Here is a 19,432-nt window from a genome sequence, read left to right on the forward strand (position 1 = left end):
GGCCAGTCGAGGGGTGTATACTGCAGAGGAGGAGTTAACTCTTTGTGTTTACTTAGTGTCCTCCTAGTGGCAAGCAGCATAACACCCATGGTCCTGTGTCCCCCAATGATTGGCTCGGAGAAAAAGATTTTATGGTGAGTACACAAAAATCTCCTTTTTTCTCTGCACTTCACTTTCATTCTTTTGAGCGCACATCCATTTCTGAGCCTTTTGTTTTGGATAGGGATTTCTTTAATTCCCAGGCAACCGGTCTGCCACAATTTTTGGAAAGCCTTGACTCTTTAAAAAAAAAATAAAAATTTTATTCACTTGATTGACACCCTTTTCACAGTTGTCCACATCACTAAGACTTGTTTGGAGAGCTGTTGGCATATGAGTTTCCTTCCTGATCGGTCTATGGGGAAGAGGGTGGCCATCAGGTTATGCTCTCCCCTTCAAACCTCTTTCGGGAGGGGAGACAATCTAGACTGGTTCCTAGTTCTGCTTGGGTGGCAGATGCTGTGAGCAAGATTTGTGTCTCCTTAAGCTTTAGCTATGGGAGGCCACTAGTTCCTGATCTACACTGTGGCCTTCTGGTTTGGAAGAACAGGGACAGTTTCTTGGGGACCCTCTCCTGTTGGAGAAGGCTACGATGGATCACATCCTAGACCATTTTTTGTGGCACTTAGTCACTTTTTAAGCAGACTTAAATGATAGAGTACAGTACTTACGCTCTTAAAACAAAAAAAGTCTTGTTTGGCTCTAGATGGATCTAGAATTTCTGTCCTTTCTCTCTGAAAAGGCCATCTGCATACAAAAAACCCTTGATTTATTTAAAAAAAGTTGTGTGAAATTAGTATAATATAAAAGAACTACCGTATGTAAATGAGATGTTATCAGATGTGTAGAAACTCTGGTGCCATGGCAGCAAACATGTTTTTGTTAAAGGGAATCTGTCACCCCATTTTTCGCCCATAAGCTGCGGCCACCGCCATTAGGGGCTTATCTACAGCATTACAGAATGCCGATGTAACCTGAAAGATAAGAAAAACACGTTGGATTATGCTCACCCAGGGGCGGTCCGGGTCCGATGGGCATCGCGGTCCTGTCCGGCGCCTCCCATCTTCATACGATGACGTCCTCTTCCTTGCTTCTGTCGCGGCTTCTGCGCAGGCGTAATTCTCTGCCCTATTGAGGGCAGAGCAAAGTACTGCAGTGCGCAGGCGCCGAGAAAGGTCAGAGAGGCCCGGAGCCTGCGCACTGCAGTACTTTACGCTGCCGTCTGCAGGCCAGAGAATTACGCCTGCGCAGGAGCTGCCACAGAAGCAAGGAAGAGGACGTCATCGTATGAAGATGGAAGGCGCCGGACCTGAGACGCCCATCAGACGTAGACTGCACCGTACCGCCCCCTGGGTGAGCATAATCTACCCTCTTTTTCTCATCTTTCAGGATACATTGGGGGGGCTTATCTACAGCATTCCAGAATGCTATAGATAAGCCCCTAACGGTGGTGTCCCCAACTTATATACCAGTGATGGGCAACCTTTTGAGCTTGGTGTGTCAAAATTCGCCAAAAATTCGAGCATAACTTGGGTGGTGTGTCACCTTGATAAAAAACCATAATTTTGCGACATGTATAGTTTAAATAACAAATATGTATAATTATAATTATTTAACTTACCTGCTTAGTGACTTCTTTGTTCATCTGTCAGTTGGTTTCTTTTGTTGGTCTTGCTATTATTTAACTTGTGTGGGGTGCCGTGAACTAAGATAAGTGAGGGGGAGGGGGAATTCTTGTGATGGCGAACCTGTGGCACTCCAGCTGTTGCGGTGGTAACTCAGATATTCTCTTAATAATTGCATCTTTATTCTGCATATCATGAAATAGAACTGGTGCACATCTTAAGAGAGTATCTTTAATAAATTCTCCCTCACTGAGTGCTTTTCCATGCTGAGCTATGGAGTGAGCAATGCTCAGACTTGCAGATGTTAAATTTGTAGAGCTTTTTACAAATTTAAGGATGGAATTAGATTGGCTCTTATGAAGGTGTAGCTGCCTGGAAATGTATTCCTTCCTTTCATCCTCACTTTTTTTCAAGAGCTGGGAATGATTAGTTTCAAAATGTCTATTTACATTCCACGTTCTGCTTACTACCGTTTCTGTCATGGTTCCCAATGGCAAGGGAACGTAAGAAACATATAAATAACGAACGAGCTCTCGGGTGATGGAAACTCGAGTTGACCGTGAGCTAAATCTACCACACAACTAATAGTAGCCAGGGAGCATACCTACGGCTTCCTATATGCCACGCGCCAGCCGGAGGACTAACTACGCCTGGTAGAGGAAGAAACAGACCTGGCTTACCTCTAGGGAAATAACCCCAAAAGATGATAGCAGCCCCCCACATGTAATAACGGTGAATTAAGAGGAAAAGACATACACAGTATGAAAGTAGATTTAGCAAAGAGAGGTCCACTTACTAGATAGCAGAAGAATACAAAAGAGGACTTCACGATCAACTGAAAACCCTTTCAAAAACCATCCTGAAATTACTTTAAGACTCCTGTGTCAACTCATGACACAGGAGTGGCAATTTCAGCCCGCAAGAGCTTCCAGCTACAGAGAATTACAAAAACTGCAAACTGGACAAAAGGTACAAAACAAAAGGACAAAGTCCACTTAGCTGATCAGCAGACTAGTAGCAGGAACATGCAACCGAAGGCTCTGGTTACAATGATGACCGGCAAGGAAATGACTGGAGAGCAAGGCTAAATAGGAAACTCCCAAACGCTGATGGAAGCAGGTGAACAGAAGCAGCAAAGTGCAAACAAGTCACCAGTACCACCAGCAACCACCAGGGGAGCCCAAAAAGCGGATACACAACAGTACCCTCCCCTTAAGGAGGGGGCACCGAACCCTCACAAGAACCGCCAGGGCGATCTGGATGAGCCCTATGAAAGGCACGAACCAAATCCGAGGCATGAACATCAGAGGCAGTTACCCAAGAATTATCTTCCTGACCATAGCCCTTCCATTTAACCAGATATTGAAGTCTCCGTCTGGAAATACGGGAGTCCAAGATCTTTTCTACCACGTACTCCAATTCACCCTCCACCAGCACAGGAGCAGGAGGTTCAGTAGAAGGAACCACCGGTACCTCATATCTCCGCAACAACGACCGATGGAACACATTATGGATAGCGAAAGATGCCGGGAGGTCCAAACGAAAGGAAACAGGGTTAAGAATCTCCAAAATCCTATAAGGACCGATGAACCGAGGCTTAAATTTAGGAGAAGAAACCCTCATAGGGACAAAACGGGAAGACAACCACACCAAGTCGCCAACACGAAGGTGGGGGCCAACACGACGACGGCGGTTAGCAAACTGCTGAGTCCTCTCCTGGGACAATTCCAAATTATCCACCACTTGTCCCCAAATCTGATGCAACCGATCCACTACCGCATCCACTCCAGGACAATCCGAAGATTCAACCTGACCAGATGAAAAACGCGGATGAAACCCTGAATTGCAAAAGAAAGGAGAAACCAAAGTGGCAGAACTAGCCCGATTATTAAGAGCAAACTCCGCCAACGGCAGAAAGGCAACCCAATCATCCTGATCCGCAGACACAAAACACCTCAGATAAGTCTCCAAAGTTTGATTAGTTCGTTCCGTCTGGCCATTGGTCTGAGGATGGAATGCAGACGAAAAAGACAAATCAATGCCCAACCTGGCACAGACTGCCCGCCAAAATCTAGACACGAACTGGGTACCCCTGTCAGAAACGATGTTTTCCGGAATACCATGCAAGCGAACCACATTTTGAAAAAACAGAGGGACCAACTCAGATGAGGAAGTCAACTTAGGCAATGGCACCAAATGAACCATTTTAGAAAAACGGTCACACACCACCCAGATGACAGACATCTTCTGAGAAACAGGGAGGTCCGAGATAAAGTCCATAGAGATGTGCGTCCAAGGCCTCTTCGGAATAGGCAAGGGCAACAACAACCCACTAGCCCTACAACAACAAGGCTTGGCCCGAGCACACACATCGCAAGACTGCACAAAAACACGCACATCTCGAGACAAGGAAGGCCACCAGAAGGATCTAGCCACCAAATCTCTGGTGCCAAAAATTCCCGGATGACCTGCCAGAGTAGAAGAATGAACTTCCGAGATGACTCTAGTGGTCCACTCATCAGGAACAAACAGTCTACCAGACGGACAACGATCAGGTCTATCCGCCTGAAATTCTTGCAAAGCACGTCGCAAATCTGGAGAGACAGCAGACAAAACCACTCCATCCTTAAGGACACCAGCAGGTTCAGAATTCCCAGGAGAGTCAGGCTCAAAACTCCTAGAAAGAGCATCTGCCTTCACATTCCTAGAACCCGGTAAGTACGAGACCACAAAATTAAACCGGGAAAAGAACAACGACCAACGTGCCTGTCTAGGATTCAGGCGCCTGGCAGACTCCAAATAAATTAAATTCTTGTGATCAATCAAAACTACCACCTGATGTCTGGCACCCTCAAGCCAATGACGCCACTCCTCAAATGCCCACTTCATGGCCAAAAGCTCCCGATTACCAACATCATAGTTTCGCTCGGCGGCCGAAAATTTTCGCGAAAAGAACGCACAAGGTCTCATCACCGAGCAGTCGGAACTTTTCTGCGACAAAACCGCCCCCGCTCCGATCTCGGAAGCATCGACCTCAACCTGAAAGGGAAGAGAAACATCAGGCTGGCGCAACACAGGGGCAGACAAAAAGCGGCGCTTAAGCTCCCGAAAGGCCTCCACGGCAGCAGGGGACCAATTGGCAACATCAGCACCCTTTTTAGTCAAATCCGTCAGAGGTTTAGCAACGCCAGAAAAACCAGCTATAAATCGACGATAAAAATTAGCAAAGCCCAAGAATTTCTGGAGACTCTTCAGAGAAGTAGGCTGCGTCCAGTCGTAAATAGCCCGAACCTTGACAGGGTCCATCTCAATAGAAGAAGGGGAAAAAATGTACCCCAAAAAGGAAATTTTTTGAACCCCAAAAACACACTTTGAACCCTTTACACACAAAGAATTCTCCCGCAAAACCTGAAAAACCCTCCTGACCTGCTGAACATGAGACTCCCAGTCATCAGAAAAAATCAAAATATCATCCAAGTAAACAATCAAAAATTTATCCAAATATTCACGGAAAATATCATGCATTAAGGACTGAAAGACCGAAGGAGCATTAGAAAGGCCGAAAAGGAATTACCAAATACTCAAAATGGCCCTCAGGCGTATTAAATGCGGTTTTCCACTCATCCCCCTGCTTAATTCGCACCAAATTATACGCCCCACGAAGATCAATCTTAGAGAACCACTTAGCCCCCCTTATGCGAGCAAACAAATCAGTCAGCAAAGGCAATGGATACTGATATTTGACTGTAATTTTATTCAGGAGTCGATAATCAATACAAGGCCTCAGAGAGCCATCCTTTTTAGAGACAAAGAAAAAACCGGCTCCTAAAGGTGATGAAGAAGGACGAATATGTCCCTTTTCCAGGGACTCCTTAATATACTCGCGCATAGCAGCATGTTCAGGTACAGATAGGTTAAACAAACGACCCTTTGGAAATTTACTGCCAGGAATCAGATCTATGGCGCAATCACAATCCCTGTGAGGAGGGAGTGAACCAATCTTAGGCTCTTCAAAAATATCACGATAATCAGACAAAAATGCCGGAATCTCAGATGGAATAGATGACGAAATAGACACCATAGGAGTGTCCCCATGAGCCCCCCGACATCCCCAGCTTAACACAGACATAGCTTTCCAGTCAAGGACTGGGTTATGAGACTGTAACCATGGTAATCCAAGCACCAAAACATCATGTAAATTGTACAACACAAGGAAGCGAATCACCTCCTGATGGTCTGGAGTCATACGCATAGTCACTTGCGTCCAGAACTGTGGTTTATTACAAGCCAAAGGTGTAGAATCAATACCCTTCAGAGGTATAGGGACTTCCAGAGGCTCTAAATCAAACCCACAGCGCCTGGCAAAGGACCAGTCCATAAGACTCAGAGCGGCGCCAGAGTCCACATAGGCATCCACGGTAATAACTGATAATGAACAAATCAAGGTTACAGACAAAATAAATTTGGACTGTAAAGTGCCAATTGAAATGGACTTGTCAACCTTCCTAGTACGTTTAGAGCATGCCGATATAACATGAGCAGAATCACCACAATAGAAGCATAACCCATTTTTACGCCTATAATTCTGCCGCTCGCTTCTGGACATAACTCTGTCACATTGCATTTTCTCTGGCGTCTCCTCAGAAGATACCGCCAAATGGTGCACGGGTTTGCGCTCCCGCAAACGCCGATCAATCTGAATTGCCATTGTCATGGACTCATTCAGACCTGTAGGCGCAGGGAACCCGACCATAACATCTTTAACGGCATCAGAAAGACCCTCTCTGAAATTTGCCGCTAAGGCGCACTCATTCCACTGAGTAAGCACAGACCATTTACGAAATTTTTGGCAGTATATCTCCGCTTCATCTTGCCCTTGAGATAGGGCTATCAAAGCTTTTTCAGCTTGAATCTCCAAATTAGGTTCCTCATAAAGCAACCCTAAAGCCAGGAAAAACGCATCCACATTGAGCAACGCAGGATCCCCTGGTGCCAATGAAAATGCCCAATTTTGAGGGTCACCTCGCAGCAAAGAGATTACAATCTTAACCTGCTGGACAGGATCTCCTGAGGAGTGAGGTCTGAGAGAAAGGAATAATTTACAATTATATTTGAAATTCAAAAACCGAGATCTATCTCCGGAAAACACCTCTGGTGTAGGGATTTTAGGTTCAGAAATAGGAGCATGTATAACAAAATCTTGTAAATTTTGAACCTTCGTAGCAAGATTATTTAAACCTGCAGCCAAACTCTGAGGATCCATCTTTAAACAGGTGAGCTCAGAGCCATTCAAGGATTATAAGGAGAGAAAGGCAAAGGCTGTAATTAGAGCTGAAATACAACTGATCCAACTATGGAGCAAGCATAGGGGAAAAAGAGAAAAAAAAAAAAAAAATTACAGACTTCTTTTTTCTCTCCTTTCTTCTGCCAATAAGTTTAACACTGGCCGGTCATACTGTCATGGTTCCCAATGGCAAGGGAATGTAAGAAACATATAAATAACGAACGAGCTCTCGGGTGATGGAAACTCGAGTTGACCGTGAGCTAAATCTACCACACAACTAATAGTAGCCAGGGAGCATACCTACGGCTTCCTATATGCCACGCGCCAGCCGGAGGACTAACTACGCCTGGTAGAGGAAGAAACAGACCTGGCTTACCTCTAGGGAAATACCCCAAAAGATGATAGCAGCCCCCCACATGTAATAACGGTGAATTAAGAGGAAAAGACATACACAGTATGAAAGTAGATTTAGCAAAGAGAGGTCCACTTACTAGATAGCAGAAGAATACAAAAGAGGACTTCACGATCAAATGAAAACCCTTTCAAAAACCATCCTGAAATTACTTTAAGACTCCTGTGTCAACTCATGACACAGGAGTGGCAATTTCAGCCCGCAAGAGCTTCCAGCTACAGAGAATTACAAAAACTGCAAACTGGACAAAAGGTACAAAACAAAAGGACAAAGTCCACTTAGCTGATCAGCAGACTAGTAGCAGGAACATGCAACCGAAGGCTCTGGTTACAATGATGACCGGCAAGGAAATGACTGGAGAGCAAGGCTAAATAGGAAACTCCCAAACGCTGATGGAAGCAGGTGAACAGAAGCAGCAAAGTGCAAACAAGTCACCAGTACCACCAGCAACCACCAGGGGAGCCCAAAAAGCGGATACACAACACGTTTCACTACATAGAACGCAAAATGATCTGCCATTTTTTTCTATAACGCCATACATCTCAGTCCATGTCTCTTGAAAGGGTCGGCTACTGCTACTACTACTACCACTCCCTTTACTTAACTTTGGTTTTTTATTTTGTGGCTTCTCCATGAGAGAAGATTTATAGTTAGCCCTGCAGGCAATTAGCAGAAATAGGGGTTAATAAGGATGCACCACAAACAGTAATGGTGGTGAAATGGAGTCTGTACTATGCTGCAAGATGGCGTTCCTAATGGCGGGAAACGGCACCCATAGCACAGGCCTCTTCCAGCCTCCCCCTCACTTATCTTAGTAATGGCCAATGACACCCCACAGTTCACTGGATGATGGTTGCTGTAGTTGTCACAGGGCCTGCAGACAGCAATCACAGGGCCTGCAGACAGCAATCACAGGGCCTCCAGACAGCGATCTCCTCAGGCCTCAGAAGTGCAGCCTGGGACTTCTGGCCGGCGCAGCAGGGAGCAGCGCAATGCCACCCAAATAACAGAGCTAGGGCGCAGAGCGGACTCTAGGCATGGGACCGGTAGGTCCGATCTTTCCGGCCGGCGGAGCAGGGAGCAGCGCAATGCCGCCCAAACAACACAGCTCCGACGCAGAGGCCTGGGACTTCCGGGAGCTGCGCCGGGCCTACCGGAAGTCCCAGACCTAGACGCTCTGCACCGGAGCTCTGTTGTTTGGGCCCACAGACCTCCTGCATGGCATCCGACCCGCGCGGAGGCCTGGGACTTCCGGGAGCTGCGCCGGGCCTACCGGAAGTCCCAGGCCTAGACGCTCTGTGCTGGAGCTCTGTTGTTTGGACCCACAGACCTCCTGCATGGCATCCGATCCGATAAAAAATCGGATCGGATGCCATGCAATGTAAAGATGCAATTTCTATGGGGCCGCGGCCGGCGTGTCACTGAAAATGACTACGCGTGTCAGCACTGACACGCGTGTCATAGGTTCGCACTGTTATATACGAACAAGTAGGTGACAGATTCCCTTTAAAAAAGTGTTTTTATGGTGTACGAACAATAAAATTTCAGAATGGAAAATATAAATTTGGTGTCGCTGTAATCCTAGTGACCTGCAGAATAACATTAGTATTTCATTTATATTAAACCATGAGCGATTTAGCATAATCTCTGGAAATCGTGCTATAATTGCTGTTTTTCCCATTTCACATGCCCCCGAAAATATTATGCTCTGTATGACTCACAACGTAGGGCAGGGTTGGACTTATTCTTCATGCTGAATGTTCAGATAAGACATTAAGGTCACTTGCAGGACATTTCGGAAATCATGAAACCCACCATAGTAATTAGAGAACTGTCTTTTCACAGTGGCACAAATTGAGCACAATATTTTAGTAACTGAAATTGAATACGGTATTTGTGGGAAAAAAATACAGCTAAAGTTCACAAGATTTACTGTGTACTCATTTCTGGAAAAAACTGTGGAGTCAAAATGCTCACTGCGTCAGGAGATAAATTCCCTGAGGAGTGTAATTTTCAAAATGTCATTTATGGGGCTTTTCTGCTGTTCTGGCCCCTTAGGGGCCCTGCAAACGGTGCCAATAAGCTATTCCAGCAAAATCTGCTCTCCAAATAGCACTTTTTACCTTCCGATCACTACTTTCCGACCACTTGTAGTGTATTATCACAAATGGAAAATTTGCGTAACTAATTGTTTGGTCATTATTTTTACATATTGCCTCTTTTGAAAATGAGAAAATTGTGTCTAAAACAACATTGGGGGAGAAAACATACCGTAATTGTCACTTGTCACAGCCCAATGTTATAAAAATCTGTTAAACACCTGTGAGTTCAAAATGTTCACTACAGCCCAAGATAAGTTCCAAAAATGGGGTCATATGTGAGGATTTCTGCAGTTTTGGCACCTTTTGGGTTTCTGCAAATGTTACATGGTGTCCTCAATCTATTTCAGTGAAATTTGCATTTCAAAAGTCAATCATTGCTTCTTCCCTTACGAGTCCTGCTGTATGCCCAAGCAATAGCTTCCAACCACTAGGGTATTGCTACATTCGGTAATAACTAATTCTTAGGTCTATTTATTCCTATTATTTCTTGTGAAAATGAAAGCTGTGGCACTAAGACAACTTTTAAGTGGAGAAAAAATAATTTTTGGCTCACCTGTGGTCAAAATGTTCAGCACGGTGGCGCAGTGGTTAGCACAGCAGCCTTGCAGCGCTGGAGTCCTGGGTTCAAGCTCCACTAAGGACAACATCTGCAAAGAGTTTGTATGTTCTCTCCGTGTTTGCGTGGGTTTCCTCCGGGTTCTCCGGTTTCCTCCCACATTCCAAAGACATACTGATAGGGAATTTAGATTGTGAGCCCCAACGGGGACAGCGATGATAATGTGTGCAACCTGTAAAGTGCTGCGGAATATGTTAGCGCTATATAAAAATAAAGATTATTATTATTATTATACACTTTCTGGATGACTTCCTTGAGGGGTGCAGTTTAAAAAATGTGGTCACTTGTGATGGGTTTCTGTTTTTATGGCATGTCAGTGGCTCTGCAACTGTGACATGAAATGCACCCCAAAAGCCAAGTGGCACCGATTCCATTCTGAGCCCCACCTTGTGGCCAGTTTACGACCACAAATGGAGCATTGGCACATTCAGAAGAAATTGGGCTACAAATTGTGTGGTATATGTTCTTCCCTTGTCAAAATTAAAAACGTGGGGCTAAATCAACATTTTAATTTTTATTCTACTTTGAATTCCTGTGAAGCAACTGAAGGGTTAATAAACTTCTGGATTCCTGTTTTGATTACTGTTAGGGTTGTGGTTTCTTCCAGGCCCCTCAAAGTCAGTTCAAAAGTGAATAGGTCCCTGAAAAAATAGATTTTGGAAACATCCTAAAAATATTAAAGGATGTTTGAAAACAATGATGCTGACATAAAATAGACATATGTTATATGGTATTTATAATTTTTTTGAGTGGTACGACTATCTGGTTTAAAGGCATAAAAAATCAAAGTTTGAAAATTGCAAATGTTACCTTTTTTTTTTTTTTTTTTTTGAGAATTTCTTATATTTTCATGAATGCAAAACATATTGCACTGCCCCAGAAATGCTACTGGAGTCAGTAGCATTCCTGGCTTAAAAACGTAGGCACTTTTCATTAATCTGAGAACCTGATCAAAAGTGGTGTGAAAATGACAAAAGTTGCAAATTTGTTGCCCAATTCCAATTGTGCAAAAATGTTGCCATTTTTCAATCTTTTCATCACTTTTGTGGTATAAAGGCTTTGATGAATCTGGCCCATTGACCTACATTTATCACTAACATAAAGTATTATGTGTCTGTAAAAAAAGTTATCCAAGAATCACTGAGAAATGATGAAGCATTCCATAGTTATTACCACTTTAAAGAGTTATTACCAATGGTCAAAAAGGCCAAAAGTACCTGAGAAGTGAAGGGCTTAATATGTAGTTCCATGTAAAGTTGAAAATCTCAAACCTCAGTTACCAATTTGCGTGTAAATGAGTTCTAGTATTGATGATAACCTCAGTTACCAATTTGCGTGTAAATGAGTTCTAGTATTGATGAGACATGGAGCTTCTTTGGCTTTTTTTTTATATCTCCTTCTACTTCTTTCTGCATTTTGTCAGCAGTGGCCATCATAAATGGCCAGATTGTGTGATTTCATGGGTTAATGTCTTATATTACTGATGTAACATGGAATTACAATGATATCTGCTTGTATGTTGCACAGCCCTCTACCTCTGTAGACCCCAAACCTACACGGAAAGAGGACATATCTCGGTCACCACGGAAAAAGAGCCTGTCTCCATCACCACGTGGACATCTCGTGAACAGCGCTAAGTCCATTCAGTCAGGGCCATCTTGGATAGAAGGAGACTCCTCGTCACAAGAGGTCTGGAAAATATTGGATATGGGGTCAAGTCCATCACTGATAAGTTCTCAAGATGAAGCTCCACTAGGTGAGGATGAAATGACAAGTGAATTAAATTTTAGGGAAATTGTGGTTTAAAGTATTACTTTGTTTATAATTTCACCTCTGGATAGGTATACTCCCTGTCTAGTAAAATACTTACCGGCCGCCGTCTTCTACTGTTCTGGTTCACGTTAACACCACATGACCGATTAGTGACCAGTCCAATGTTTGCAGGACGGATTGGAAGTCTCTGCCGGATGCAATTCTATGAGACTCAGAATTGTCAAAGACAACATACAGGAAAAATATAAATTTTCGTACTGTGTTAATAGAAAAATATTAAGATTTGAGTCTCAAATCCTAATATTTTTCAAAGACATTAGGAGTGACTTCCTCATAGTCAGACCTGTGGTCACAGCATGGCGGAGAGGGACCAGAGTGGTGCCGGAAACAGTAGAAAACAGACAGAGGTAAGTAGAAACATTCATTACTGATGACTATCTGGTGGCAAAATCTAAAACAAATTTCCAGATCTGGTACTTTACGTTTTGTAAGTCTAATTTGTTTTTCGCTTTCTGAAATGGTATTTCACAATTTCCTGTCTATTTTCCTCTGGGGGAATCGTGGGCACTTACGGCTTCTATTAAACTCCTGGTCCAGTGATTTAGAGGCTGACAATCTGGCACAGAAGATCAGTTTACATGTCAGTCCAATTAAAGGGGTTGTATCATTTCAGAAAACCTTAGGCCATAAATTGAGTTAACAACACACTGAGCATTACTTAGCCTCCTTGGGTCCCGTGCTGGCTCTCCAATGCTACTCCATTCTTTTGTGTGGCTTCAGGAGTAAGGTAACGTTGAGTGTGCTGCCACCAGTCAGTGAGTGCAATAGATCATATTTCTACATGGACACAGTACTATAAATGGGACATCACCGCTGCAGTCAAACAGAGACTGGGGCAGTGGCAAACATTCGGCCCTAGATCCATGTTTCTGGATGAAAATAAGACTTTTTTTATACACTCATGTGACCTTCGCCTATAATAAAATTATAACCCCCTGTATGGGTAATGGCATTCGTTGATCTTGCCAAGGGGTCAAGTTTTTTGCTAAATATCTGTATGATAGGCAGTAGTGATGAGCGAACATGCTGGGATAAGGTTTTATTTGAGCATGGTTGGGTGCAAATCGAGTATCCTCGACCCCGTGGCTGCACATCCCAGGGCTGTTCGACAACACATGCAGGGATTGCCTGTTTATTAGCAGCGAGACAAGCAGCCGCGGGGTTTCTTACATATTTTTCGAGCATACCCTACAACACCTTATCCGAGCACGTTCGTTCATCACTAATAGGCAGGAACCCTGCATGCTGACAATGAATGGCATACGCGTATGAACAGTACTAGTATATTCTGAAGGTACACATTAGCTTTATCACAATGTCAGACAAGTCCACTCTCGCAGTCGTCAGGACGCGTATATTAGGGCTCCAGCAGAAAGGTTATGTCTACTAATGAGCCCGTGCTGCGTTCTGTACACATGCCCAGCAGCAGCTCATTGCTCCTGCCTGCAGAGCAGCACTCCTCAGTGCAGTCAGTTTTTTGAGTGATTGGAGGAGGTCTCAGTATCTGGAACCTCACCGATCTACAGGGCATGTAAATGAGGGAAAAATATTAAAGTGAAAAAATGTACTCTTTAATTGCACAGGGTTATGGAGCACGCACAAATGCTCCCAACTAGAGAAGACCCGTCAGTAGTGCCGGAACACAAGTAACATACATAGCGCTGTGTCAGCACTTTGCTTTTTACGTGTCTGGTAAATGATTCCCAGTGCACTGACCTGTAGTAACCTGCCTGAGTGGCGGAGTTACTGCCGGCCATTACCTTCAGGTCACGTGCTGTGTTTGCTGTGTGATGCCTGTATTACACAACACCTCTACATGATTTGTGTTAGCGGTGGATTCCTTCCCAGTGGATGGGATGCCAGGTTCTGTGTCCTTCATAATACATGGTAGAAGCCAATCTGGCTCTGTCTGCAGTCCATATACAGGAAAGCTGGGATCACACGGATCATATATCCCAGCTTCCTCCAGACACAAGAACAGCTACAAATAAAAACGTAAACGTACAAAATAAAGATGAAAATGGACCCTAAACAGTTTTATATACAGTCATGGTCGAAAGTGTTGGCACCCTTGAAATTGTTCCAGAAAATGAAGTATTTCTCCCAGAAAATTATTGCAATTTCACATGTTTTGTTATACACATGTTTATTTCCTTTGTGTATATCGGAATAACATTAAAAAATTGGACATCATTTCACCCAAACCTCCCAGAAATGGACCAGACAAAATGTTGGAAAAGGTGGGGGAAGAAACCTCCAGAGATGAAATCAAGAAGGAAAGTCATCTTTTTTGTAAAAAAAAATATGAAAAAACTTTTATTCAGTACAGTAGTACATAAAAAAAAACATGGATCCTGGTCACCACAACCTGGGAGGAGCAATCAACATGTCTTTTTTAATGTACTACTGTACTGAATAAAAGTTTATTCTTTTTTTTTTTCACAAAAAAAGATAACTTTCCTTCTTGATTTCATTGCTGGAGGTTTCTTCCCCCACCTTTTTCTATTTCGCCAACGTCCAAGACTGAGACGGCTCCGGGTTACTTCATCCGGGAAGGTGCTGCAACAGATGGTGAGCTGACATTTTTCCCCATTATTTTCCCTCTGTTATTTTCTCTAGACAAAATGTTGGCACCTTCCAAAATTGTGGATAAACAACTTTATTTCAAGCATGTGATGCTTGTTCAAACTTACCTGTGGCAACTAACCTGTTTGGGCAATATGAAGATTCCACCTGAAACCACATAAAAAAGGGGGAAGTTGACTCAGGCTTTGCAATGTGTATCTGTGTGTGCCACATTTAAGCATGGAAAACAGAAAGAGGAAAAGAACACTGTCTAAGGACTTGAGAATCAAAATTGTTGAACAATATCAACAATCTCAAGGTTACAAGTCCATCTCCAGAGATTTTGATGTTCCTTTGTCCGCGAAGCACAACATAATCAAGAAGTTTACAACCCATGGCACTTTAGCTAATCACCCTGGATGTGGAAGGCAGAGAAAAATTGATGAAAGGTTGCAACACAGGATAGTTCAGACGGTGGATAAGCAGCCGCAATCAAGAACCAAAGAAATCCAAGCTGTCGACATTTGAATGAAATGAAGCACTATGGTAGGAGATTCAGGAGGACCCCACTGCTGTTACAGAGGCATACAAAAGTTAGACAGCAGTATACCAAAACGTACAGTAGTAAGCCAAAATCCTTCTGGGGAAGCTGCTTGTGGATTGAGGAGACCAAGATAGAGCTTTTTGTTAAAGAACATCATTCTACTGTTTTTGGAAAATAGAATGAGGCCTATAAAGTAAATAACACAGTACCTACAGTCAAATATGGTGGAGGTTTTAAGATGTTTTGGGATTGTTTTGCTACCTAAGGCAGTGGGTGCCTTGACTGTGTGCAAGGCATCATGAAATCTGAAAATTACCAATGAATTTTGGGTCACAATGTAGTAGTGCCCAGTGTCCAAAAGCTGTGTTTGCATCCTAGGTCATGGGTCTTCCAGCAGGACAATGACCCAAAACATACTTCAAGAAGCACCCAGAAATGGATGGAAACAAAGCGCTTGAGAGTTATGAAGTGGCCAGCAGTGAGTCTGGATCTAAATCAAATGAACGCCTGTGCAGAGATCTTAAAATTTCTGTTGGGAGAAGGCACCCCTCAAACATGAGACATGAAGAAATTTGCTACAGAAGAGTGGTCCAAAATTCCAGGTGAGAGGTGTAAGAGGCTTGTTGATGATTATAGGAAGCGATAAATTGCAGCTATTTATTCCAAAGGGTGTGCAACCAAATATTAAGTTGAGGATGCCAACAATTTTGTCCTGCCCCATTTTGGGGCTTTTGTGTGAAATTATGTCAAATTTGCCTTTTTTTCTCTGTTTTTGTGTGTTGTTCACACAAAGGGAATAAACGTGCATAGCAAAACTTGTAATTGCAATAATTTTCTGGGAGAAATACTTCATTTTATGGGACAATTTTAAGAGTGCAACACTTTCCGCCATGACCGTACCTAAAATAGCAGAACAGGTGCTCACCTTTTATGTGTCCACGACCAGCACCCTGCCACTGCTCCAATCTCTGTTTTGCCTGCAATGGTGACATCAGACTGACCACTCGCATCAGCGCTGCAGCCAATCATTGAGCTCAGCAGCAGTGCCATGGTAGATGACACGAGCCGCTGAGGTCAGTGATTGGCTGCAGCTGTCATGTGTGCAATTAACGTGACATCTCCACTGCAGGTGAAACGCAATGGTAGGGAGCTGCAACAAGACCCAAGGAGGGTGTTGTACCTGCTTTGTTATGTTAGATTTATTTGGAGTCAATTTTCCATCAAGTTAAAAAAACAAACTTAAAAAATTATACTAAAAAAACAAACTAACACCTCCTTCAACTCACACACTGCCAATGACCAGTTTCCTTTTCCAGAACTCCTTTTCAGGGGATGTCACCGATTATATGCTATGTGAAATCCACCCAAATGATTACTTTTCTCTGATTTCTGACTCCGCAGCCCCACAGTTATGTGCTGCTTTGCTGACAATAAAATGAATCTGTCTACTCATTCTGAAGAAGTTTGCTGTACCCCAGTGCTCCCCAACTCTGACCCTCAAGAGCCACCAACAGGTCATGTTTTCAGGATTTCCTTAGCATTGCACAGGTCATTGAATGCTTGCCTGTCCAGGTGATGTAATTATTACCTGTGCAATACTAAGGAAATCCAGAAAACATGACCTGTTGGTGGCTGTTGAGGACCGGAGTTGGGGAACACTGCAGTACCCCATAGGGCAGGACCACAGTGGAGACCATATTGCCCTCTAGATGCCACCCACAGTCCCATGCAGTTCCTTGTATTTCACATGTGGCTGACAGTGACTAGACCTGTGCACAGTTACTCCACATGGCATGATATGTCTCCAGTTTCAATATTTGACCCAGTGTCCTTTTCTATGTGTTGTAACTGCAGAGCAGCATTGCAGAAGGTCTCATTGGCCTGCAGCATCATTGCCTCATCCAGTTTGGAGCGATCAGCGGGTTATCGCACCACTTCCCCATCAGACACAATGTCAACAGTGTTTACATCAGGCTATTGGGCTATTATGAACTCACCGTCTGGGTGAGATGCCACACATTGCAGAGTGTCAGTAAATCATTTGCCAGCGTGAACCTCTCCTGGGTTTGCTGTGAGAACATCCTGAAGATAGCATTCAGCCATTTTTAATTAAAGCTTTGTATGATATATGGTAAAGTTAACATAGGAAAACTAACTATAACATTTAGTATATTTCAGTATATAATAAAGCTTATTTGAGTCTTGACTTACAGGGGTTGTTTTATGTCACAGCTGCAGCCAATCACTGGTCGCAGGGGGTAACCAACCCCTTAAAGAGTCCACAACCACCTGCACTCCATCTAAAAATACTATGATTCCAATCAATGTCTTCAGCAATATCTACCAAAGACAGAAACATAATAAATACCCTGCAATAAATAAATAGCATAGAGCATGAAAATGATATACTGTACTTAGTTAACATATTTTTTTTAATGAAAAAAAAAAGCGAAAGCCATCCCACTTCTTGACGGTGACCGTAATTGGGACAGTCCTAACTCCAATATTAAAAATCTTACCGTGACATGCATGTGGATAAGGGCTGAGACGGACTGGGCCCAACTAGAGGACACACATCTACCATGTGAATAGTGGTGTGTGTGATGATTGTAATGCATACAAGTTGTGCCTAGATCTATCAATAATGAGATGTATTTTACTAATATGTTCGACATATAGTGACCGCTACAAGAATCCAGCCAGATCTGAGGAATCAAAATACAAAACAGTCTTCCTTGAGGAAAGGTTCTGAGAAGCCCAGTCACCCATTGAATAATAAACAGACAAAGGGCCGAGGATCCCACAACGCTCCAAAAATCCGGAACTATAACCTACGAGACTGATTGAGTTTAATGGAGCAGTTGCTTCCCTTTTCAGGTGATAACAGAACTAATAAGTATGAATTGTCTTCTACTCTCTGCTATATAGCCTCATAGAAAATGAATGGTGCTCAGAGATTAGTAAATTATCTTAATTTACAAACTCAGTAGACACCTAGTAAGTTAATGACATGACTTCACTCAAGGCATAAGTATCATAATTGTAAGCCCTGTACAATTACATTTTGCTCAAAAGGAAACGATCACGTCGTATATGCAGTCCGATCTGTGGCAGGACGGTAAAGAGAAGGAGAAGCTGAGCCGAATTATATATCGGTTTGTGGGAAAGATTCAGTATAACTTATTCATTGAAATCTATACGAGTCCAGTGGGCAGTCCTGTGAGTGATTGACAGCCATCTCTGCATGCGCAGACACAGGGAGGACTGTCAATCACTGAGTAGGACCGCCCACCGGATTCACGTGCATATATACACAAGAGTTTTCAATGAATAAAATACAAGTTTTACTTAAACTTTTCTCATCAGCTCATTTTGCTCTATAACATTCTGCCTGCATCTCAGATACCATTTTCAACGTGACCGTTTCCCTTTAAAACCATTATTTAATGCTCATTAATGGTACATTTTTATTTTATTATTTTTTGCAGGATTAGTTGTAGAGATGTTGATGCTGTTTCTACAAATACATAATAAGTTTTTTATGGTTTACTTCGCTTATCAGTGATGTACATTTTCCTATGGCTATGGCAGTACATAATATGTGTTATTATGCAATGTTTTAGGATTTCTTTTTAATAAAGTTTATTTATGTATACAATGTGTTTTTCGCTTTTTTTTTCTTTTTTTTAAAAATGCATTCACATCCTGGATCTTTGAATTTAGATTTTTGTGTTTTTAAATCTAATCTACTAGCATATACTGGATAGCTATACTTTGATAAGCACTAATAATAGGCAATTGGTCCTACAACCCTTGGCTGTCGCCCCACACAGCATGCTGGCCCTGATTCCGGCTTCTCCTCTCAGTCTCTACCTTTTGAATCCGGTGATCCTGGACTTAGTGGGGCTGTGTATTACAGCCATTGCCTCGCTCTTGATTACATCGGCACCATTGTGGTGCTCGCGCGATCAGCATGATGAGCATCCGTGTCGTGAGTCAACACGTGATGTACTTTGAATGAGTTAATAAAGCATTATTAATTATGACCTTCTTGTCCATAGGTAATGTCTGGTATCCAGCTTAGTCACGTTCACTTGATCCCAGCTTAAGTGCAATACTGTCGTAGCCCATACACAAGGGTGGCGCTGTTTTACAGAAAGTAACCAAATCTGTTTCATTCCTATACCAAGGGGTTAATAAAGGATTGTCATATAGTTCATTATCATTCCTGTGTATTAAAAAGCTATTACATTGCGTGACAGGAGCAGAGCTTATAATTACTACAGAAATACTGGGGTAAATGTAGATTATTAGGTAAGCTGAGCCAAGACATGTCTTCCCGTAGCGGTCCAGTATACGCCGGGCTACTGTTAATGACCTCTAGCAATCCAGCCCATATAGCATTAGTACTG

The 19,432-nt window shown here is 43.0% G+C and overlaps 1 protein-coding gene across 9 annotated transcripts in view; it reads left to right on the forward strand.

Annotated features, from left to right (window-relative positions):
* Positions 1-19,154, forward strand: part of CCDC57 (coiled-coil domain containing 57) — a 122,967-nt gene extending 103,813 nt beyond the window's left edge. For 4 of the 9 annotated variants that reach the window (XM_077251382.1, XM_077251389.1, XM_077251390.1 and 1 more), the window contains 2 exons: positions 11,606-11,834; positions 17,700-18,008. In XM_077251382.1, coding sequence (XP_077107497.1) covers positions 11,606-11,834; positions 17,700-17,863 — 393 coding nt within the window. In that variant the 3' untranslated portion in view covers positions 17,864-18,008. Of the gene's footprint in view, positions 1-11,605; positions 11,835-17,699; positions 18,677-19,081 lie in introns of those variants that run through there. The other 5 variants (XM_077251384.1, XM_077251383.1, XM_077251381.1 and 2 more) reach the window with 5 other exon arrangements.
* Positions 19,155-19,432: the final 278 nt, after the last annotated feature.

This window comes from Ranitomeya variabilis, chromosome 4 (assembly GCF_051348905.1).
Source record: "Ranitomeya variabilis isolate aRanVar5 chromosome 4, aRanVar5.hap1, whole genome shotgun sequence".
NCBI lineage: Eukaryota > Metazoa > Chordata > Amphibia > Anura > Dendrobatidae > Ranitomeya > Ranitomeya variabilis.